This window comes from Perca fluviatilis, chromosome 15, assembly GCF_010015445.1.
Source record: "Perca fluviatilis chromosome 15, GENO_Pfluv_1.0, whole genome shotgun sequence".
NCBI classification, from domain to species: domain Eukaryota; kingdom Metazoa; phylum Chordata; class Actinopteri; order Perciformes; family Percidae; genus Perca; species Perca fluviatilis.
Genome location: NC_053126.1, coordinates 37,835,155 through 37,860,518, shown reverse-complemented (window position 1 = coordinate 37,860,518; position 25,364 = coordinate 37,835,155). Strand labels below are relative to the sequence as shown.

At 42.6% G+C, this 25,364-nt stretch overlaps 1 protein-coding gene across 1 annotated transcript; it reads right to left on the bottom strand.

Moving 5' to 3' along the window:
- psmd3 (proteasome 26S subunit, non-ATPase 3) lies at positions 1–25,199 on the bottom strand. Its single transcript, XM_039826054.1, is given in 13 exon segments — positions 1–110; positions 3,563–3,652; positions 3,655–3,679; positions 6,594–6,749; positions 6,852–6,955; positions 8,417–8,536; positions 8,906–9,020; positions 9,198–9,301; positions 18,347–18,537; positions 18,760–18,896; positions 19,340–19,480; positions 22,832–23,022; positions 24,896–25,199. Coding segments are annotated over 13 exon segments (1,650 nt in total). The 5' UTR covers positions 25,062–25,199.
- Between the last annotated feature and the right edge of the window lie 165 nt (positions 25,200–25,364).

Sequence of the window (25,364 nt, the reverse complement as noted above, 5' to 3'; positions counted from 1 at the left end):
TCAGCGCGCGGGCAGGAAGTCAGCAGAGAGGATCATGGGAAGCTGTCGTCGCCATCTTCGGCCATTTCTTTGGCGAAACTCCAGATCCTGCTGCTCACGCTCCCGACGCCCTTGAACACAGACACACAACAGACAGACAGACAGACACACAACAGAAGGAGACAGAGACAGACAGACAGACAGACAGACAGACACAGAAAGAGACACACACACAGAGATTGGTTGTCTGGTCGCTTAAAGGGGTGATAGAATGATTATATAGGGTATTTCACACTGTTCCTTATGGTCTCCTAATGGGGTATGTAACATTAGTTGGGCTGAAAATGGCCTGGTTGATATTTTATTGGCCCTTATGCATCCCTGTGTTTTGGCCCTATTTGTAACAAGAGCTTTTCTTCCAAATATGGTATAGTCATGAATATTTAGATGAGCGCGCGCTGATTGGTTGAGCGAATTTGGCCATACGCATATTAGAGACGCCGCACTGATTGGTTCAGCAATCCCCAATACACATACATTAGAGAAGCGTACAGAATCATCGTTTCATTACCAAATTCACTTCTGAGACTTTTTAAGCGGAAATCAACTATATAAAGCTGAAATATGGGCCGCGTTTACAAAAATTGATGGCTAGCTAATTTCAAATTTGGTAAGACGGTCGGACTTTAGGAGCTCCAACAGAGTCGACGAAAGCGGCAGCCTCGTTGGGCTCCATACCCAGGGCAAAGTCACCCTTTGTGGATACTGCACTACGGGCTCCGCGGCCAGCTGCCGGCATAACTAGAATATATTTACGGTTTGAATTTCGCACCCACTTTATATAACATCATTCCCCAATGTCTTATAAAGCTAACCGTTGTGTCCGATTTGATTTTTAAGGACATTTTTATGAACGTCGTTGGCTCTGTAGGACGAGCAGCTGCTTGCTATATGTCCCATTCATTACAATGGGGAAATACCGCGAGCGTGCTCACTTCGCATAACTAAAGTATATTTACAGTTTGAATTTCGCCACGGCATGAATATTATAGGTTCCTCAAGGTCTTACAAAGCTTAGCTAACACTTGTCCGATTTCGGATTTCAATTGAATGTATTTTTGTGAATGTCAGAGTTAGGAGGAGGCTAGCTAGCTCTCATTGATGGACTCCATCTCACCGCGGCTCTATCAACGGACTGCCGGACAAGAGGCTTTATTTCCCGATTGTTTGTTTAAATAACTCAACACACATACCCATTATAAGATTTACTGGAACCTGCGGGCTGCGGTAAAAGATTGCGGGGAACAAGCTCGCTGACACTGCGTGTCAGGGCGGCGATGTAGCAACCCAGGCAGCACCAACACGGGACTAAACTCCGACACACAGTCGGAGAAAATTTGCAATTAGCCATCCTTTTTCGTAAAGCGGCCCATATTTGAGCTTTATATGGTTGATTTCCGCATAAAAAGTTTCAGAAGTGAATTTTGTAATGGAATAGCAGAGATCTGCGTGACCTAGCTAGATTCAGAAGACTACCTGATCTCAGGTCAGTTGTGTAGCCTATGTAAATGTTGGGGCGTGACTGTTCTCTTAAGGTTCCGGATTTTGAGATGCTTGCGTAAGCAACTCAGCTTTGTTGGGATTCGCCCGTTTTCAGCGGCAGTTTCCAAATATGAGATTTTCATAGTAAAGGGGTGTCAGTGGGATTTAGAGCTTCTATATACAGTGCCTTGCGAAAGTATTCGGCCCCCTTGAACTTTTCGACCTTTTGCCACATTGCAGGCCTCAAACATAAAGATATAAAAATGTAATTTTTTGTGACGAATCAACAACAAGTGGGACACAATAATGAAGTGGAACGAAATTTATTGGATATTTCAAACTTTTTTAAGAAATAAAAAACTGAAAAATTGGGCGTGCAAAATTATTCAGCCCCTTTACTTTCAGTGCAGCAAACTCTCTCCAGAAGTTCAGTGAGGATCTCTGAATGATCCAATGTTGACCTAAATGACTAATGATGATAAATAGAATCCAGCGTGTGTAATCGTACATGTTGCGTATAAATGCACCTGCTCTGTGATAGTCTCAGAGGTCCGTTAAAGCGGCGAGAGCATCATGAAGAACAAGGAACACACCAGGCAGGTCCGAGATACTGTTGTGGAGAAGTTTAAAGCCGGATTTGGATACAAAAAGATTTCCCAAGCTTTAAACATCCCAAGGAGCACTGTGCAAGCGATAATATTGAAATGGAAGGAGTGTCAGACCACTACAAACCTACGAAGACCCGGCCGTCCCTCTAAACTTTCAGCTCATACAATGAGAAGACCGATCAGAGATGCAGCCAAGAGGCCCATGATCACTCTGGATGAACTGCAGAGATCTACAGCTGAGGTGGGAGACTCTGTCCATAGGACAACAATCAGTCATATACTGCACAAATCTGGCCTTTATGGAAGAGTGGCAAGAAGAAAGCCATTTCTTAAAGATATCCATAAAAAGTGTCGTTTAAAGTTCGCCAAAAGCCACCTGGGAGACACACCAAACATGTGGAAGAAGGTGCTGTGGTCAGATGAAACCAAAATCGAACTTTTTGGCAACAATGCAAAACGTTATGTTTGGCGTAAAAGCAACACAGCTCATCACCCTGAACACACCATCCCCACTGTCAAACATGGTGGTGGCAGCATCATGGTTTGGGCCTGCTTTTCTTCAGCAGGGACAGGGAAGATGGTTAAAATTGATGGGAAGATGGATGGAGCCAAATACAGGACCATTCTGGAAGAAAACCTGATGGAGTCTGCAAAAGACCTGAGACTGGGACGGAGATTTGTCTTCCAACAAGACAATGATCCAAAACATAAAGCAAAATCTACAATGGAATGGTTCACAAATAAACATATCCAGGTGTTAGAATGGCCAAGTCAAAGTCCAGACCTGAATCCAATCGAGAATCTGTGGAAAGAACTGAAAACTGCTGTTCACAAACGCTCTCCATCCAACCTCACTGAGCTCGAGCTGTTTTGCAAGGAGGAATGGGCAAAAATGTCAGTCTCTTGATGTGCAAAACTGATAGAAACATACCCCAAGCGACTTACAGCTGTAATCGTAGCAAAAGGTGGCGCTACAAAGTATTAACTTAAGGGGGCTGAATAATTTTGCACGCCCAATATTTCAGTTTTTTATTTCTTAAAAAAGTTTGAAATATCCAATAAATTTCGTTCCACTTCATGATTGTGTCCCACTTGTTGTTGATTCTTCACAAAAAATTACAGTTTTATATCTTTATGTTTGAGGCCTGAAATGTGGCAAAGGGTCGAAAAGTTCAAGGGGGCCGAATACTTTCGCAAGGCACTGTATGTCCTATTTACCCACCGAACTGTTGTTATTCAACTATGACAGGGTAAAATCGGTTTTGCATTCTATCACCCCTTTAACTGTCAGAAAATGGTGAAAAATGTGGATCAGTGTTTCCTAGGGATGACACGTTCAGTTTACTGTCACAGAGGACAGAAGAAACTAGAAAACAGGTCTGTCTCCGTGTGTGTGGGTTACGTGTGTGTGTGTGTATGTGTATGTCTCTGTGTCTGTCTGTGTGTGTCTGTCTGTGTCTGTGTGTGTGTGTGTGTGTGTGTGTGTGTGTGTGTGTTACCTCTGCTGACTCCAGGTCCTTGTTGTAAGCTTTAGGAGGAAACCTCATGGCCTGCAGGAAGACAAACAGTCTTTAATGAACAGAGAACCATCCTCCTGACTCAACGCGTTACATTAACACACATCCTGCACCACACACTCTTACTATACCAACTAGAGCTCTTCAACTGCTCCCTCTTACTTGGTACACATTTTTTTTATTTAGCTTACAGTTTCTTTAACATGTGGTTTATGTGTATGTTTGCACCATCCACCAGGAGAAAGTCCTTGTCCTTCTGATCAAGTGTATTAACAGTTATTACTAGTTCTTATTACTAGTTGTTAACCAGAAGAAAACACAGAGAGCAAACGTGTTGATTCAAAAATCTAAAAAGTGTGAAGAATTTTTACTTTGTGATCAACATAAGTGTGTGCATGCTCCTCACCTTGACAGACATATTGTAGAAAGGGGTGTGTGTGTGTGTGTGTGTGTGTGTGTGTGTGTCTGAGAGTGTCTCTCTTTCACACCGTGACAGACATATTGTAGAAAGGGGTGTGTGTCTGAGCAGGACTCGACATAAGCAATGGCCCGATGGCCCAGGGCCAGTAAAAACGTATGTCGGGCTAGTTGACTGGCCAGTCACCGGCTGCATCAGCAAACGTCATACAGAGTGGTACGAAGCGTGTGGATGTTAACATTTCACATTTTCACCTCAGGTAATTTATAACCAATTCATTTGGATACAAGCATTGCATTTTGAAGATAGACGGGATTCTGAACAGCGATGACCGCGCTGCACGCACACACACAGCAGAGCCCAGGTGTGTGCGTTACTTCATGCAGCACATGTAACTGACTGGAAACGTTACAGAGGATTATTTACCGCCAATGGCGCAGATGAACTAACGCTACACTCGTTAGCCTACTGTAAGTAGCCTACAATAAAACCTCCATGACTAAAGAGTCAATACTTATAAATACCCACCTACCTGTTCTACAGTCAGAAACATGTAGAAACCCATATTTCAGTGTGCTCTGTCCACTCTGGTCCACCGCGCTGTGCAAACACAGCTCTACTCTGCAAACACAGCTCTACTCTGCAAACACAGCTCTACTCTGCAAACACAGCTCTACTCTGCAAATAGCGAGTTTACAAATGAGCTACAACGAAAGATGTCAGTTTGTAATCTGTCTTAATTTGCAACCAATCTTGAACTTTGGAAAAACTCTTGTAAACGCAGCTGCTGTCTAAACGAGCCATCCTCTCCACTGGAGCGGTGAACCTATGGATGTGTTATAAGACCACAACAGATACATGTGGCTACTTAGTATGCACGTGAATGACACCACGTTCTTCATTCTTGATGATGATGCCGGTTGTATTATTTATGAACAACATTGTCTTATTTCAAATGAGGCATACAGGACGAATGCTAGCCTCCTTATCAGTCCATTCATCATTACAGCAACTTTTCACTTCAGGCTCTTTGACAGTGACATGTTTACCTGACAACAGGCCTTTCTTTCTGTAAGTATTTTCCACCAATCAGGACACTGATTACATTTCAGTAGGGCTGGGTACCGAACGTCGATACTTTTATGGTATCGAAAAAAACTCCAATTTCGGTTCCAAAAGTGTCTGAGCGCTTAAGCACAAGCTTATCTGTCCTCTCTGCATATTGACACAGAGCGGAGCTCCGACACACACACACACACACACACACACACACACACACACACACACACACACACACACACACACACACACACACACACACACACACACACACACACACACACACACACACACACACACACACACACACACACACACACACACACACACACACACAGGTGTGGACGGAGTAAACTGTCTGCAGTCTTGTTGAAGTCACAGAGAGTCACGCTTGGTCTCAAGTGTGGTTACAGTTTTTTAAAACTTCACGCAGACAGCGTTTGCTGCGATATGATATTAATGGCGAGCCGAAAGCGGTCGCTGTGCTGTTGACATTACACTTCCTTTTAGACAAGCAACAACGGTGGTTTCTCTGCCCTGATGACTGACTGACAGGCTGAGCTTGCAAAGCAAGGCACTTTTAATGTTACTCTGAGTGAGCAGTTTTACCAGAATCTTTACATTTTGATAACTGTTTTGATTCACAATTAAAGGTGGAAAATAAAAGCTTTGTGTTTCATGTATTTTTGTTGATGTTGAAATGGATTTTAAAACACATGGTATCGAAAAAATCGTTAGGAACCGGCATCGAAACTGAGGCATCAAAATTGGCACCGGATCGAAAGATTTTGAACGATACCCAGCCCTACGTTTCAGTAATCAAGACTTTAACCATCACTCCTCAGTGAACTGCCCCCTAATCTGAGATCATTTTCTAGTTAAGTAGCCTATCTAGTTATCATTATGGATTTTCCATGTTTTTAGGGGTTTGCTTACACTAATACATGTAAAAAATATAGCATTACTTTAGTAAGAAAGTGAAAATATCAAACAAGAAGAGGCGTATTAGGTGTAATTTTATTTTCTTTATTTGAAAGTCCGGCCCCTAGAGGGTCTGCTTAAAAAAATTCTGGCCCTTTGAAAAATGTAGTTGATGACCTCTGGTCTAGCTTTACTGCTAACGGCACAACATCCAGTGGCAGCGGCTAGCTGGGTATTTATATATTTATAGCTGGGTTAGAACCATTTTCTGAAGCTTTTTTGGACTTTGCCAATCACACCTATGATATTTCTTTCAGGGCCAGTAAAAATGTAGAAGGGGCCAGTAAAACTCCTTTTATGTTGAGCCCTGGTCTGAGAGAGTGTGTGTCTGACTGTGTGTGTGTGTCTCTCTCTCTCACCTTGACAGACATGTTGTAGAAAGGTGTGTGTGTGTGTGTGTGTGTCTCTCTCACCTTGACAGACATGTTGTAGAAAGGTGTGTGTGTGTGTGTGTGTGTGTGTGTGTGTGTGTGTGTGTGTCTCTCTCACCTTGACAGACATGTTGTGGATGTCCAGGCAGAAGGAGATTCTCTGATGGAAGGCCAGCTGAGGCTCTCTGGTGCCGTAGATGTCCATGGTCTCTTTTGATTGGACGAAGCCTTTCTCGTGGTTGATGCTCGCCTCGATCACTCCGTCACGGATCGCCTGAAGGAGGAACACACACACACAAACAAACAAACGATTTAACGGGGATGAGACCGAGTTTGTTTTCAACTGCGAGGATGAGTCAAATGGTTTCCTGGTTACCTTGGCGACTATGAACTCTGCATCCTCTGGGCTGTCGAGCTGCAGCTTCTGGGCGATGTCGGCCAGAGAGATACGAGAGTACGACAGGCTGATCATACGCACACCTGAACACACACGCACAGAGTTAGAAACAGGGTACCCCCAGGATCCTCCAATTCAATGCCAACTTCGTACCCAATCAGACAGAAGGATGAGGGGGAAAGTCAAATCTGTGAAAAACATTTGAAACCCTAGAAAATAACTATCTACAAGTAGGCTACTTGAATTAAAGAAAACATTTTATTTAAATGATCAGTCATATTTAATACATACGCAACAGCGTTGTAGCGCACACGTGTGCCTATTCTGATAACACACATTTGATTTGTAATAAACAAATAGGATTTTTTAGCAGTGGGGGTAGGTCTGTCTGAACAACAACCCAGACAGATCAGACCGATCAGACAGAAATATACTTCCTGTTGACAGGTGAGTGGGTATTGATGATACGTATTTACTTTTAGCTTTTATTGTAGCCTACTTATAGTAAAGCTGCTGACACACCGACCAGACGGCCGACCGTTGACAGAAAAGCCAGTCGAGATGATCAGTCTCCTCGTGTTGGTCCAAAAAGTGCCACAGAACACATCAAAGAGACGAGACGAGACCTAATACATCTCTATAACAGCAGGCGGCGCTAATCTGTATTGTTGTCCAGGAAATGAAAACCGGCAGCTGATCAGAATTTTTTCCAGAAATTCAAAGCCAGACTGTCATGGCGGCCATTCAGAATCCGATCTCATATTGTACTAAAATAGTTCACTGAAACGTGTTTCTGAGAACATTTTAAGCGAGAAATAGGCCGTGCAGTTCCTGAATCTGTCTTCTTTTCAGCTCAACAAAGGTCAGTTTAAAATATTTTCATCAGATTTTGAGAGACTCTAGTCACCTCATTCCGCTCCCCATTTCTGGGTGAGTCCCGTATCCCCTGCCGCCAACTGAACATGTCAGGTTGGCCAAAATGAACGCCGACAGCCCCCCAGACTGATGACGGCACGGGACACACCGAACAGATTTGCGTCACTGACCTCGCCAGACTGTCTAACGGCCGATAATCGGCTAAGTGTGTCCCGGCTATAATGTGCACCATCTTTCTCAGTCAGGTGCATGTGCTGCGTGTTATAACACACCTCTGCTGTTTGTGTGTGTGTGTGTGTGTGTGTGTGTGTGTGTGTGTGTGTGTGGTTCAGAATCCCATCCATCTTCCAAAATGTAACGCTTGTATCCAAATGAAATGTGCTTGAAGCTGCATGGCATTCGGTCTGGTTTACCTGGGGGTTGTGTCCAGTGTGACTTAACGTTAGATCCCTAATACTGAAACTAATCGACATGTGACTAGAGATGTATTTACGGGGGGGGTAATATAGCCTATAATCAAATACGGACGGCCATTAAAATAAATAAATAAATAAAATACGGACGGCCATCCAATTATAACGACCTCATCCACATTGTTGAAATCATTTAGATATTGAGCCGTTACATTGAACATCTTTTAGATAACAGGAGCCTATGATCTGGCTCACCAGTCTTGATGACGTTGTGTCTCAGGCGGATGATAAGTGTGTACGTCCCATCGGTCTGAAACTTCTCCCCAAACTGCTCCAACACCTGGTTAAACTTTGCCAGGTTACCAGTTCTCACCGCTGGGGAGATGAGGGGGGAGCACAGAGATGAACATACAGAAACACACACTGTTGTGAGCAACAATTCATCTGCGCGAACAAGACCATCACAACAGTAAGAAAACGGTTTTAAATTAATTTAATTCATGAATGAATGAATTCCGGTTTTATTTCTAACATGTAAAAATACAATAAGAAAAGCTGAAAGCACACAAACAAAAACCATATCAAGTAAACATCAGGAAGAAGCAGAAGCTCCTGTGTGGAATTCACACTCCTAAACAGTATTCACGTATGGGACATGAGAGTTGTGCTGCTCTTGAGTTCTAGTTCTGCCTGCTCCGTTTAGGATCAGTGTTGTTGTGCTGTGTGGTTAGCATAACTACTGACCCTGAGTCAGCAGGAAGTAGGGCATCAGGGACCTCTTGAGAGACGGCTGTCTGAACTGAAGTCTGTCAGGAATCTCTCCCAGCAGCAGCTCCACCACGATCAGCAGCTTGTGGACCTGAACACAGAGCAAAGTGGTATTACTTCTCCATTTAGAGTCCCTTCACAGGGTTCAACGTTAGGGTTTATTAACGTTAAACGGTCAGGTAACACAGACAGGGTAACGGTGTGTGACAGTGTGTATCAGAGTGTATAATAAGGACAGGGTAACGATGTGTATCGGAGTTTAACGGACCGTCTGTTTGAAGCCCACAGCGGTGTGTTGTGGAGCTTTCCTCAGAGCGTTGGTCAGAGTCCTGCGAGCCTCCGAGTACTCCAACTGGATCGCCTTAATACGACCTGCAGAGACACACATTACACATCACACATCACATCACACATCACACACACACACACACACACACACACACACACACACACACACACAAACTCAACAAGCAGTTTGTTGTATTTTACCAGAATACTGAAAGCAGCAGATGTGAGAACACTCTAATATCTGAATATTTATCACAAGTTACATCCTTATTTCATAGGTGTGATTGGCATAGGGCAAAAAAGCGGCGACAGCACCCCCCCCCTAAAGTGGTTTGAATCCTATTTAAAGAATATGTGTCTATAGGTAATTATACATCTGAGCATACAAATATGACGTGCGGATAGGGTTGGGTATCGTTTGGTTTTTTCAATTCCGGTGCTAAATCAATACTTTTAAAACGGTGCCGGTGCCTAAACAGTATATCAAGGGTTAAAGGACTTATGTCTCAGCAGGATTTGGAAAAACTTGCCATGCTTTTATCTTCAGTTACTTGACTACTGTAATGGTGTCTTTACAGGTCTCCCTAAAAAATCAATCAGACAACTGCAGCTGATTCAGAACGCTGCTGCCCGCGTCCTCCCTAAAACCAGGAAAGTGGATCACATCACTCCAGTTCTGAAGTCTCTACACTGGCTTCCAGTGCCTCAAAGAATTGATTTCAAAATACCTTTGCTGGTTTATAAATCACTAAACGGTTTAGGGCCAAAATACATTTCTGATCTGTTGCTACACTATGACCCGCCCAGACCTCTCAGGTCGTCTGGGACAGGTCTACTTGTTGTCCCCAGAGTCAGAACTAAACAGGGGGAAGCAGCGTTCAGTTTTTATGCTCCACATATCTGGAACAAACTCCCAGAAAACTGCAGGGCCGCTGCAACTCTCAGTTCTTTTAAATCCAGGCTGAAGACCTATCTTTTTAATGTTGCTTTTCTTTAAATAACCTATTTTTAACTGCTCTTTCTTTAAAATTCTTATACTGCACTGTACATTTTATTCTTGTCTTTTAATGATTTTAAATTGTTTTTAATTGTTTTCTAACTGTTTCTTGTAAAGCACTTTGAATTGCCTTGTTGCTGAAATGTGCTATACAAATAAAGCTGCCTTGCCTGCCCCCTCCCCCAACCTATCCTTTTAGGAAGGCTATATACGGTTTGTTTTTCTTTGAGATGTTTTCATTTAACTGTGTGGTCATTTAGAAGGCTTACTGAATGAATCTGCCAGACTGTTAACCTGCATACTCAGCATGCGTTCTTTATGAAAACAGTTAAAGTCCTTCTGACATTACACAATAATAAAAGTCATAATTTTTAAAAACTAAAACGTTTTGGATAAATTTTTACTTCTTCCAACCATATTTTAACCCTCATGCCCTCCTCGGCCATTTTTTGTACATTTTTCTCAATTTTATTTTTTTCATTTTGTGATCATTTTTGCTGCGTTACTTCTTATGGCATGAAATTTTGTAGGAACCTTTCTTTTCAGTCAAATTTTTTAAATCCAGTGTTTTTTACTCTTACATGTCTTTTATACTTAAATGATTCATTTTGTACCCTCTGGACACCTTCGAGGCAAAAATGTCCACACACACAAAAACATCAAAACAATTAAATCATCATATATCAATATTTTTTTCTGCTTTTTTTCATAAATCACTTAAACAACTTCTAACCTAATCAAAACTACCAAACATTCAATCATTTTCAGGATTTTAGCCCTTTAAATGCCAGTTTATGTATTTGAAGTATGTCATTATTTATAAAAAAAAAAAATAATAATAATAAAAAACAAACACAAAAAATGATTTTTTTTCCCCATATAATGAATTAGGGATGTTAACCGATGACCGTTTGACCGGTGGTTGACCGTTTCAACGTTAACCGGTCAAAGTTATTGTTAGTCGGTTAAAAAAAAAAAGATCTCTAAATTAGGCAATTATAGATATTGGAATAAACGCTACTACAGTTAGCCATCTCATTCCAATATTTTTTTTTCTGTGAAGTGAAATAATCCCTCACGCAAAATTTTTCATAATCGCCCGTTTTGTAAACCAATAAAAACATTTGGCGCGAGGTCACACCGTTTGGGTTTGCGCGCTCACATGGTTTGCAAAAAGTAAATACTACAGGCTAAAACACTCGAGGTTAGAGCAGAGCAGAAGACATGAAGCTTGCAAAGAAAAGTACTGTGTGGGACCATTTCACCAAAAAGAATGACAAAAGCCCTATTCGCACGGGATAAGTAGGCTATTACCTGGTGACCTCCAGTCATTTGTAATAATTGCGGAGGTTGTCTGTGATCTTAATCCCGTGCGAATCGGTCATGTCTGTAATTTGTAAAGTAATAATTCCCCCGCAAATGACCTACCATATTTTGCCGAAAACTGAGGTCCTGTGATAATATTAGTCCCGTGCGAATCGGCATCTCTGATTTGTCCAGGATTTGGCGGGGCTTTTTTGTTTTTTCAAGATACTTATTTCCTTATTTTGCGCCTTTTTATCCATCTTTGGCGAAGAATGGAGGGTGCGTTGGAGTGTTTTGACAGTGTTTTGGGTGCTGGGTCATGTCGCTATACATCATATACAATTTGCAGAAAGAGAAAGATGAAAACCACCACAAGTGCGAAGACAAAAAGAATGATTAGATGGCGATGGATGACATGTATAGCAGCATGCGGTAAGTATATTTTTTATGTTTGTATCATACATCTAGAGATAACGACAAGGCATCTCCAAGCCATAGATTTTAACCTGGTGAAATGTTTGGTTTTATCCATCTAACCGGACCCTGCTTGACACCACCCGGAGAAAGAAATGAGAGAAAGAAAAAGGAGAGGTGGCAGTTCGGACCATGACTGACTACCCGGTAGAGATTGTGTGTGTGTGTGTCCTCGAGATCTGACCACACACAAACACACGTAGCAGAGCTACCCACCCCCATGTTTCTACTGTTGCTTAATGTCAGTAAATTCGAGTAAAATCACAGGCTTCGCTTATCCTGTTTGAATGCGCCAGATGAAAATCAGACGTGGGGGGGGAATTTATAATTCAAACGAGGTCCCTAGATAATACTTATCCCGTGCGAATAGGGCTAAAGATGTGAGTTGCAACTTATGTGATACATTGCTGAAATATAGTGGCAGCACATCATCTATGATGTATCACCTGAAGACGCAACACCCGCAAGCCTCTTCAGATGAGAAAGGTAGCCAAAGCCAGCCTACCGTGTCATCTACACTCACGGCGTCTCTTCGGAGCTGTCATTTTCTCAAATGAGCCGCGGCAATGTTTCTAATGAGCTTCTAACGCTAGACAAACTGCAATCGTTTGTTTACAATCTGTAAACAACCGATGATAATTTTAGGGTTGAAAAAAAGCGCACCTTACTTTTGCCAGTTATATTATGGAGCCGTGTGTGTGTGCGTGTCTGTGTGTGTGCATGAGTGTCTGTGTGTGAGAGATAGTTTGTGTAAATCTGGGTGAAAAAAGGGCTTCTTTTGAAGGATGCATTTCATGTGTCTTTGAAGACGTGCATTAATTTTGTTGCTTATCTTTGATGTATCCAAGACTCTAATCACCACCAAAGCCCCATCTACATATTATTCATTATATGGAAAAGAAATAATTTTGTGTTTTTTTTTTTATAAATAATGACATACTTCAAATAAATAAACTGGCATTTAAAGGGTTAAAATACTGAAAAGTATTCAATGTTTGGTAGTTTTGATTAGGTTTGAAGCTGTTTAAGTGATTTATGAAAAAAAAAAGCAGAAAAAAAATATTGATATATGATGATTTAATAACAGTTTTTGTGTACGTGGCCATTTTTGCCTCGAAGGTGTTCAGAGTACGTTTTTTTAAGGAGGGCATGAGGGTTAAATTAAGAGTCAATGTGGATTTACATATTGCAATAATATCATAATCCTACAATGAATCATTGTGAAAACTAAACTTTACTACTTTGGCCAGGTCATCATCAAACAACTAATAGACCATACTATTTGAGAATATACAGATTTTTGTTGGTTTCTCCAAATACCTGAGGAAAAATGTCATTAGCACCACATAATAAAATTAACGGTTTTAGTTGAAAAGGAAGCTACAGAAATTGTGGCCAAGGTATTGTATATATACACACAATTTCACATGATCACGTTTTAATGTAGTTTTTTTTATTATTTGTCTTAGTCGTTGTCACGTTTAACCCTTGTTTTGTATTGCCTTGTCCTTCCGGGTCAAAATTGAAAATTCCCTTTTTTTAGCGTTTTTTTCTGGCCCGTGTGTCTCTTTTTGCAAAAAATTTTTTTAAAGGTTTTTGTCAAAAAAGCTTTCAAAGCTTTCTTTATTCATGGTCAATAAACCAAATTTATATGACATTATACCTATTTTTTTTTAGGTAAAAAAACAGTTAAGATCAGAGGATGTTGAGTGGATCACAGACTGGTGTATGCAGGGCTCCACACTAACTTTTTGCCTTGGTTGCACTGGTGCGCCTAACTTTTTTTTAGGTGCACCAGCACAAAATGTAGATTCACCCAAATTTTTCCTCGCATCGCCGTTATCGCTGAATGGCGATACACGATATATAGCTCTTTATTTTTTTACAAAGTGGGCTAAATGTTCAGTTTTAAGTCAAAGCCACTTTTCACAAGCTCTTTTATTAAAACAGATTGTGATTAAAATAAAAATGCAAAGACAGGGTTTCCTTTACCAGTTTGAAAATATACAGCTGCAACACATGTAAATGAATGTTATCTAAAATAAATAGCCATCTCTCTCTCTCTCTCTCTCTCTCTCTCTCTCTCTCTCTCTCTCTCTCTCTCTCTCTGAGAAAGCGCCTTCACTTGTTTTCAACAACAATAGACTGATTAAAAGAGAAAGAGGATCGACTCCGACCTGCGGCCCCTTTCCTACATGTCATCCTCCCCCCCCTCCCCTTTCATGTCTTCAGCTTTCTAATCAAAATAAAGGCCGAAATCTTTATAAAAAATAAAATAAAATAAAAAAAGAACGACCGAAAGACAGGGGGAGTGCGATGGACTGATATATGCTATATCAGAGAGTGACGGCTGACTCATTAGCGGCGTTACACACGTCTTGTGTAGGTTATGAAATGTCTGTATTGTCACTGTGCTGCATTTTTATGAACTATGATCCAGCAGGCTCCGTCTCACACGCTATTACTCAACCAACTGAAGTTAGGCTACGTTCAGACTGCAGGCCAAAGTGGCCCAAATCCGATTTTTTGGGGGTCAAGTGACCAGGTCAGGCTTCTTCAGAAGTAGTGTGAACACTCAAATCTAGCCCAGATCTGATTTTTTCAGATCAGATTCAGGCCACTTCCACATGTGGTCCTGAATCCGACCCACATCTGATTTTTTTCAATGCGACAGCAGTGTGAACAGCCAAGGCGGATTTGATGTGACTTTTACCTCTAAAACCCTCGCTGCGGCCACTCTCCCCGCGGGGAGGGACGGGGCCCCCTGCTTCCAGTGCGGCTGTTAACCGGGGAGGACTGTCCTCAGTGTTCCCCAACCGCGCGTCGCATCGCCAGGGCGGGGATCGACTCACGTAAAAAGGTGATGTCGGCAACCCCCCACCCGTCTGTAAACACGGACCGAGGAGTTTAACGCGCTCGCGAAAGTCGGGTCGCCTGTGGTGCAATGAAAGTGAAAGCCGGCGCGGCGCCGCCTGAGGTGGGATCCCGTCCCTCGGGTCGGGGAACACCACCCGCCCGAAGTCGCCGCACCGCCGGGAGGTGGAGCGTGTGCGAGGGCGAAGCTAGAGTGGTGGAGGCCCGTAGCGGTCCTGACGTGCAAATTGGCTGTCCGGTCACACAGACCTCTGTAGTGAATTTGCAGCCATAACCCCGCAAATTTGTCTCTATTCTCTTCAGTCTTCTCCTCCTCAGCATCTGCGCATTAATGTTATGGCTGCCATTACACAAACATTTTAATAAAAATTAAATAAAAATAAATAAATAAAAGCGAAAATGCTGATTTCCTCCATAACCTCCCTAACTTTAGTGCAACAGCGTGCTGCGTCTGATGTCATTGTTAGTCTTCTTTTGCGCATTAGGGTCAGTTCAAAACCGCAAACAGTTCACACTGGAATCTGATATAGGTAATGTGAACAGCCGAACAAAAAAATCGGATCTGAGCAAAAAATCAGAATCAGGCATTAAGACTTGCGGTGTGAACGTAGCCTTAGTTGCATTTAATAACTTCTAATGTGTTTTTCGCCAAGGCGGCTGCAATAACAGTTACTAGCGGAAACACTGGTACCAATACAGGTTTCCCTCTCATACTTAACAATATACAGCTGTGTTAATAATACAGGTTTCCCTCTCATACTTAACAATATACAGCTGTGTTAATAATGCAGGTTTCCTCTCATACTTAATATACAGCTGTGTTAATAATGCAGGTTTCCTCTCATACTTAATATACAGCTGTGTTAATAATGCAGGTTTCCTCTCATACTTAATATACAGCTGTGTTAATAACAATTAAAACTGTAGACAAGTTTGGACCGGCAGCGCTGTGTCTCTCCATGTTGCAGGTGAGCCGGCCGGTGTGTGAGTGAATGGGGGGGGGCTGCACGGAGGAGAGATCCAAACACAGGCACGGCTTTCCAGAAGGAGTGGGTCATGTACCGCAACATTAAACCATATCCATAGAAACGACATCGCTTCGTTCGTGGAGAGGCAGCGGATGCGAGGACGTTAGGTGCACCGGTGGTCGCACTCTAGAGCCCTGGTATGTTAAAGTTTAGTCAGAATACTGTTTCAAAACCATTCAAATGTTTTTTTTCCAAATGCTATAAAATTGAATACAACAAACCAAAATTCAATGCAAGTTACCATTAAATTTACCTGCATATAACGTTGGTATGGCACCCATAAAACATATCCACGCATCCATGATAACTTTCTGCAATTTGGTTGAAAACCATATTTTTTATATAAAAAACTTTTACAAAAGGGTCAAATTTGACCCAAGGACAACACAAGGGTTAAAAGTCCATATACATTGAGGATACTCAGAAACATGTAGCTATTTACCACTTAAAAAAAAATTATGTTGGAACGTGAGGACGCTGACGTGAATATCGATGCTTCACAATCCGCGAAATCAATATTTTCTTGTGTTTTGTAGTAAATTAAGTACCCTAAGTTTTAGATTAGGTGTTGGTCATTCAACACCTTCCTATCCCCTGCTGTGACTTATCAATTCTGGACTCTGTGCTGCTGCCAGCCTGTGTAGCGTAGCTACGTTACTCACCGTCAATCAACTGTTAGCTTCAGCTGGCTAATGTTAGCTGTCAACCTCCCGACTAATTGTTACCGCAAACTAGCTAGCTAGTGATCTAGCGAGGATTATCCCTTCAGACCACAGTGGACTTCAGTGGACTCTCCATCCAAACTCCCAACTGGACCTTTGTCTGCCACGACTGCCGGACTCTTTCAAGTACATGTACTCCCTGTCTCCGCCGATCACCTGGTAGCTTTGAGACACCTGGTCAGCTGTCAGCTTCCACCAGCTAGCTTCTGTTAGCTTCCACCAACAGCTCGCCCAGCACATCTGTGCTCGCTGCGTAGAGCTCTTTTTCCCGGCTTTGAAATTACGATTCCTACGCCAAGACCCGCCCTTCAATCACTACTATTGGCTAGGCGGCGTCCATGCTTATGCAAGGTAACGTAACCTGATTTGTAACCTGATTTGTAACCTCATTTGTTCAGGCCTGTTACTTAGATATTCATTTTGTGCAGCCCTAGATAGAATCGTCAAAATTGTGTAGATGCTCTTAGTGTGAACAGGTTGAAACCGGTTTGATACAGAGAACACTACTGAATATTACCACTAGGTGTCCCCCTTGTCCCGTAACAATAAGGACAACTGGTTTAACCAGTCAAGTTCTGTTAAGGGGTGAATAAGGACACAAATGAAGTGACATCACCATAGAACTTCCCCACTTGATTACTGACATTAAGACAAATATATTTTGTATAACTAGTTTTCCGAAATGCTGTTTAAATATGAAAATGATGCCTTCTCTTGCTAAATATGTGCTAATTGGAACATTGGATGAAGCCAGATTCCAACTTGTTGAAGTGAAGAGTGGCCAGAGCTTAGTGAACTAAATCCCTCTTCCAATACCATGGATATAGAGAAGAGACACTCGGCCAGCCATGCCAAAACATGTATTTATGCACTCCAATTTTCTATGTTAAATCTACTGAATGAAATAGCACAACGTGGTGTCTACATAAAACACAGTGCTCTCAAACCAGAGAGCGGAGTTCACTTTGCGGCGGAAATACATTCCCCCTCTTCAATCTGTTATTTTGTCTTCTCCCTGAGCAACACTCATTCTCTTACTTTAGTGTTCTTTTGCTCCACTGACTCCTTTCTTTTCCCTTCTCTGATCCGCTTACTGCGCTCCGTGGCTGCAACACAACAAGCACCTGGACGCTAAGGAAACCAAAACTTGCGCATGTTAAATTGGGAAGTGATGATCAGATTTGAAACCAAATCCTCTAAACGATTCCAATAAAGAAACGATTCCGATGGAATCGTAATTTTTGAAACGATTCCAAGTAGGAATTGGTTCTCGATGCCCAACCCTACACGTAACTGGCCAATGAAACATGGTCATTATAGCGCTTCAAACTCTAAATCAAAACGCAACTAAAGCCAATGGACGGAACGCAGCGCTTAACAAAATACTGCATACTTATTTTGATACAGTTTTGATATAATAATATTGTGCATCGTGATATTGCGATAACGATATAGAGTCAATATATCATGCACCCCTACTACCTAGCCTAACACATTTGCTTGTGGAAAAAAATAGAGATGCTGAAACGCCAGCGTGACCAGACGGATTGGATAGCATGGGCGCCGAAATGAAAAGGTCTGTTCTACAGCGCTTCATGGCGCTTCCGTGGCCAGTGTGTTTCTGCTCCGTTACCTAGTTTGTTTATATACAAACATAACATTATGTCTTATTACCAGAGTTGGACAGACTACTGGATCGTTGAGTGCGCTAGGCTAACGTTAGCTTCACCTGTGTAGTAGAGGTAGCGGGCCCACTCGTTGTTGTTGGCGAGTTCAGGAAACACGGACTTGGACACCAGCTTCTCGGCCTGGTCGTACAGGTTGAAGTGGAGGTAGTTCCTCAGCAGCAGGTTCAGCAGGACGGCCTGGCCGTCGGCATCATGGCGCAGAGTCGCCGTACGCAGACGGGTGTGGAGGAAACTGACACAGCAACACACACAGGGACAGAGGGAGAGAGGGAGGGAGAGACAGAGAGAGGGAGAGAGAGTGAGAGAGAGAGAGACAGCTCACTTTACGCAATACAAACGTGCCTGTGTGTGTGTATGTGCCTGTGTGTCTGTGTGTATATATATATATATATATATATATATATATATATATATATATATATGTGTGTGTGTGTGTGTGTGTGTGTGTGTGTACCTGCGCATGGAGTCAAACTGGTGGAGGAACTCGTACACTCTGGCGTGGTAATAGTAACACTTGGCAGCCACCAGATCCAGAGCTCTGCGGTTCTTTGAGCCAATCTTCTGCAGCAGGTCGTCTGACACTTTCTGAGCCTGAAACACACAACATCTTCATCATCATCAGAGTTATTCTGATACCAGTAAGTGAAAAGCCTTCATTACTGCCTAAAATGCTGTATCGGTGAGTCTGAGTGCACGTAATTAGGCCCAGAAGAAACTACTTCAAAGTCTATGTTTACTCAGACAAAACATCTATTTGCTAACGTTAGCTGTGACTAATGTTGCACCAGAGACCGTTTAGAAAGAGCCTCTTTGGTCACACTCTCCGCTAGCACACCAAACCAGAAATACAATTCTTATTCACAGCTCTAAACACAGAACGTTATGCTGTGCTGACACATCTTTTTCTGTTAGAACTCTTTCGGTACTACTACTAGATGTTAAAAGCAGGTCTCTGGCATTCTCTCTCTCTGTATTTGGTAAAGAGTTTAACCTAAAGCAGGCCATACAACAATAAGACAGCCAGCCAGACAGACCTCTGTGTATCTCTTGTTGTTGGTCAGGTGAACCACCAGCAGCAGCTGTAGGTAAGCCTCCACCTCCGGCAGCAGAGGAGCAGCCGCTGATTTACCCATCCTGGGACGGAACTGGACGTCTCCTTCTGCCATCTCCATCGGCTGGCAGACAGACAGACCGGGAGAGAGAGACAAAGACAGGCAGAGAGAGAGAGAGAGAGAGAGAGAGAGAGAGAGAGAGAGAGAGAGAGAGAGAGAGAGAGAGAGAGAGAGAGAGAGAGAGAGAGAGAGAGAGAGAGAGAGAGAGAGAGATATTAATAGCGATCATGTGTGTTTAGACATTAAACTCAAAGTTATTGAGAAAAATATATTTCTGGTTTTGGAGCCAAAATATGAATCAGAAAACGTGCAGATGTTCTTCATGTAATAACAATAATGGGTTTCCTACACATAGACTAATGTGTGGCGGTACGCTACAGTATCAACACTGGCCGTGTGTTATTTTTTAACTGCTATTTAAAACACGTTCTTCTGCATTTCCTTTCCCTGCTCTCCTCCATGTCTCTGTCACTTGGGTCACACACACACACACACACACACACACACACACACACACACACACACACACACACACACACACACACACACACACACACACACACACACACACACTTTTTAGCCCCCAACGTTGCCTTTCAGGCAGCGCGGCAAGGTTATGTTTAAGGTTAAGGTGAGGGTTAGTGCCTGTAAGGCGACGTTGGAGGCTTAAAACATCATCGATCCCACCGTGACCACAGCGTCTGTCTCCATCAAGGAGAGAGACGGCTGGCCAAATTCACAAATTGACCAAAGGTTGTCCATCTCGTGAACACCTTTACACAATCACACATTCACAATCACCAGCCCGACTCTTAGCAAACAAGCCATTGCGCCTGCTTTAGAAAGTTAACAAGTCACAAGTTAGCGGTAAAATGCAGTTGGGTTGTCGAGGTCAAAACACCATATGTAGCAGCTGTGAATCAAATAAATGTATTATAAATAATGTTCTGTCATTTTTTACTCTTACACTGAATGTTTGCTGCTTCAACCCAGATGAGTATTGAAAAGTATTTTCTGCGAGGTATCACTCTGAAACAGAGCTCAACAGTCCCACCAGTGGAATTAGTTAGGTTATTAATTTGTTCACAATATTTTCAGGCTTCAACCAGTGAAAGACAGGGGAGAGAAAGACAGATTAGTTAGGCATTGAAGTAGGAGAGGAGGACAGCATCCAACCACACGTGATCCTCCACAGTTTTTGATACTTAATGTTACGACAACCTCCCCTCTTTTTAGGCATGTATATCACAAAACAGGCAGAACAAGAGATATATTTAATTGCTCAAGAAAGTAACCCCCCCCCACAAACACACACAGTGAACTTCACAAGCTCCCTGTGGGTGCCCTTCCCTATCTCAGTGGTCTGTTGGATTGCGCCTGACGAAGTTTGACAGTAGGCCAAGTCAACTTCTTTGGAAAAGGCCTTGAAATGACAGCAGGAGTCAGGAGCAGAGAAAAGAAAGAAGAAGAAACTGTGAGATGATGCCCGTGCATCACTTGCAGGTAAGTCCATGTTTAATCATTCTTAAATAAGGGAAATGTGCTGCTAATGTAATGGTTAGCCCATGCATACACCTCAAACTAGCTACTAATGTTAGCAAACTTAAATATGTTATAACTTAGGTGCAAGCTAAATAGAGATTTTACTGTTAAACATTATCTATGAACTTTACAAGTACCTGACGCCAGCTAGCTGTTACTTTACTTTAGATATTGAGCAGTAGCTTGTGGTTTATTCAGTGTTGGTCATCTTACTTTAAAAAAGTAATTAGTTAGTTACAAATTACTTCTCCCAAAAAGTAATTGAGTTAGTAACTCAGTTACCACATATTAAAAGTAATTAGTTACTCAGCAAAGTAACTGACGTTATTTTTTATGTTCTATAACGCTATTATGTTCTATAACATCTTTAACGTCAAAGATGTTAAATATTAACTGATTGAAGAATAAAAACACTATATACAGTATCACCTGTTGCTGACCCGAAAAATCGAGTGTCGCTCGTTTTAACAGAGTGGCTCCATCTCCTTCGCTGGAGCTCACGCTAGCTGCATTTGGGCTGGGGGGTTGTGTTAGCAGCAGCAACAAGTGTTGATGGGAGGTGTTAGCATGTGTTGATGGGAGGGGCGTCATAAGATTGGAGTTGCTTGAGGCAGACGTGGATAAAGTCTTTTTTCCTGGGCATAGCGTACATGTTACATAAACATTCTTGCCTTTAATTTCAATGTGCCGGTACTTCCAGTTCGAGAACGCTACCTTTGAATGTCCCTGGCTCGTCGCTATTGTCGCTGTCTTGTGTTTAGTGGTAGTCAGAGCGTGCAGTGAGACAGCGTGAGCAGGGCATCCGCCCACCCAGCCAATCATCACATTTGCAACGGTGTCATCATCCCCCCCCCCTGCTCTCTCCAGGCAGCTGGTGTGCAGCCAAAGCCTGACAGCTCACGCTCACTCAACCAAGTAACGCGCCACTTTACATTCTCAGTAACATAACGGCGTTGCAACGATGGGAAAAGTAATTAATTAGATTACTCCGTTACTGAAAAAATAACTCCGTTAGTAACACCGTTATACTTAAACGCTGTTACTCCCAACACTGGGTTTATTATGACGTGACAGTGGTCGATACGTTCTCAGTAACAGTTCGCAGTCAGTGCACAAGCTAGGCTAACAATTCCTCTTGCTTCAGACCATTTATTACTGTGTAGCGTGCGATTAATAGTCTTTAGCCAGGCATTTAGCAAAGTTGACCTAGCATAGTGTCATTTGACAATGCACATTTTGGCATTTGCGATGCATAATAAACCCACGACCATCTTTAGAATTTTCATTCAGTAGAATTAAGCAGAATGTAGACTGTATGTAGGCTACAGTCTCACACAAATGAGGTGAGGTGTGGATGTGCAGTGGGACAGAAAACGGCTCTTGATAATGTGAACTGTTACTGTAAAGTGTTCCTGCTACAGCTAGCTTAGCTACATCTGAATGGGACAGAAGCTACATGACTAAATGAAGTGGCGTTTTGATTACATTTATGTCAGGATGCAAAGGCATGGACGACATCTGCCGGTGAACTAGAAAAACATTTTTTAGTAGACTCATAACCGTATTTAAGTTGTATTCAATTAAATGGTAAGATAGTGTTTAAGATTCAGAAAGGTAGTCTGGTGTAGTAAACGATATAAACTGCCCCATGCTTTAGTTAGGCTGTTTACGCAAAGGAGGTAGGCCTGGACAACATATTGTTTTTATTCATTCGTCAACGCAATATCAACTGCCGCAATAAATACATGCTCCAAACTCTCGTGTGTGTGGTCTAGACCTGCTCTAAACTTCTGACACTATAAATACAGTTGACTTATTATTATGACAATAACCAACAGTTGTTGGAGCGTAAAGTGGAAGTGTGTGGGTCACCTCCTCCAGGAAACTGAGCAGGAAGTCTCTGGTGTTGGTGTTGTTGGTGAAGAATCCGTTGACGGCTTTGTGCAGGACGTTAGTGTTGAGCCGGCGGCTGGTGGACGGCAGCGCTCGGAGGGCTCGCAGCACGAAGCGAGGCTCCTTCCCCGACACCGCCTTCTCTATCTGCTTCACATGTTCTCTGATATCTGGAGGAGGAGAAACACAGCAGAGAGAGGAACATTTAGACAGACAGACAGACAGCCTTCTCTATCTGCTTCACATGCTCCCTGGTATCTGGAGGACGAGAAACACAGCAGAGAGAGGAACATTTAGATGTGGGGTATACTCGCCGCAGCCGACCTGTCGAGCGCCAGTGTGACGTCACGGGAGCGCCCTAACTGTTTCTACCCGCGCTGGTGGTCGTGACACTAGTTGCAGTCTTCTCCTGACCAGAGGTGGTGCTAATGAGGAGAGGCTACCGACTTTGCTCTTTCTACGGACTAGAAGAAAAAGGTAAACAACGGCAGAACTGGCAGCAGCATTGCTGTCAATGCTTTGATCTGATTGGATGAGCTACTTGGTGGGATGAAGCCTTTCATTCACCATAAAAGAGCTCATCTTAACCCAGTAAGGTTACCAGGGAGACCTGCAGTCACTCTGAGAGTCCTGGCATCACGTTGCCCTCGAGCTCATTCCGTTTCCTCTTTGTCACGCCCCGCTGAATAAAATAGAGTGCTGCTCGCACACTTAAAATCCTGGCACACCAGCGAGATCTACCTCATTTTGACGTCACATTGGTGGCGACTGTAAAACGGCCTTTAGACAGACAGCCTTCTCTATCTGCTTCACATGAGCCGCTTTCCAACCGGAGGGATTTTTGCAGTTCCTAGAACATAAAATTCCTAGAACTCTTTTTTCGTCTCGAATTGGACCAATTTGGGGATTTTTAAGTTCCTCTGGCTGCAGTTCCTGTAACTCTTTCAGCTCCTACTTCAGCGCAGGGTCTTTTCACTGTTCCCTTTTCAGCATAGGGACCTAGGTCAACGGGGGTCGGGTTTCCGGTACAGACAGACCAACAACGGGACAATTTTAACAGTTTTTGTTTTCTGATTTTAAGGCTATAAAGACCGTTGCCATGCTTGCGTCACTCCCTTACCCCTCCTACCAGTCCCTACGGCCACTTGGCCAGTGCAAATGGAAAAAAACTGTTTTGGGGGGAGAGTAGTTAGTAGATCTGTTTAGAAGTGGACTGTTCCTAGAACTACGTTCCTGGAACTACTTGGTCAGAAAGAGGCTATGCTCCCTGATATCTGGAGGAGAAACACAGCAGAGAGAGGAACATTTTTAGGGAAAAAAGGTGAATATTTTTCTATTTTATTTTATTGTCAGTGACACAATGTGCAGGCACGACATGTAGGTCAGTGGCAGCAGTGGAAACAAACCGCTTTTAGAAGAAAGTTGGGATGTTTTCAAGAAAATATTTGGAATATTTTTAAGAAAAAGTCTGAAAAGTTTGAGAAAAATAAAACAAAAACACCATAATATTTTAGAAATAAAGACAGAATATCACTGTGTGTGTCTGTGTATGTGTTTGTCTCTTTGTATGTATGTGTGTGTGTGTGTGTGTGTGTCTGTATATGTGTGTGTGTGTGTGTGTGTGTGTGTGTATGTGTGTGTGTGTGTGTGTGTGTGTATATGTGTGTGTGTGTGCTCTACACTTTCTAACATGTTTTAATACTGAAACTACATGTTCCTAATGATACTACACACTTTAACTAAAGTAACATTCTCACTGCAGGACTTTAACTTGTACCAGAGTATTTATACAGTTTGGTGTAAGTATTTTTACTGCAGTAAAGGATCTGAATACTTCTGTGTTTACTAGAAATGAACTGTTCCTTCACTGTTAGCTTCACCGCTAGCCGGCTATGCTAACATGCTAACAGCAGCTGATTTATAATTTTATTTATTTTATTATCTTGAGTGAACCGGACCGACAGTAAACCGGTTCCTGTGTAGCAGCTCCCGGTGGTTTTCACCTTGTAACGTTAGTGTATACTATTGTAACGTCGGTATTACCGTCCAAGGTGAGGCTGTCCAGCTCTTTGGGTTGTTTAGCCGCGTTAGCTGCGTCTTCCTCCGGCGTCATCTCCACGTCCTGCGGCTCCGGAGCTTTCTGCTTCTCCGCTTTAGAGTCTTTAGCTGCCGCTTTGTCCCCGCGCCGCTTGGCCGCTGTCTCCTTCATGGTGTCCGGGAGAGAGAAATACTAACCTGAACTCGCTGAGATATCGAGATTATTATACAAAATCTGCGTTGTCACCTCACTCTGCTGCTACAATGACTGGCAACTATTTTGAACCGCAAAGGATTGTGGGATACTTCAGAAAGAGGACGGCGGAAGCAGCAGACATTATAGTCGATATCAGATAAATCGATTCAGGTCTTTTCTTATTAATAATAATAATAATAATAATAATAATGTAATTATACATTTTATTTATATAGCGATTGACATGGTACTCAAAGATACTTTACAGTAAAACCAGCA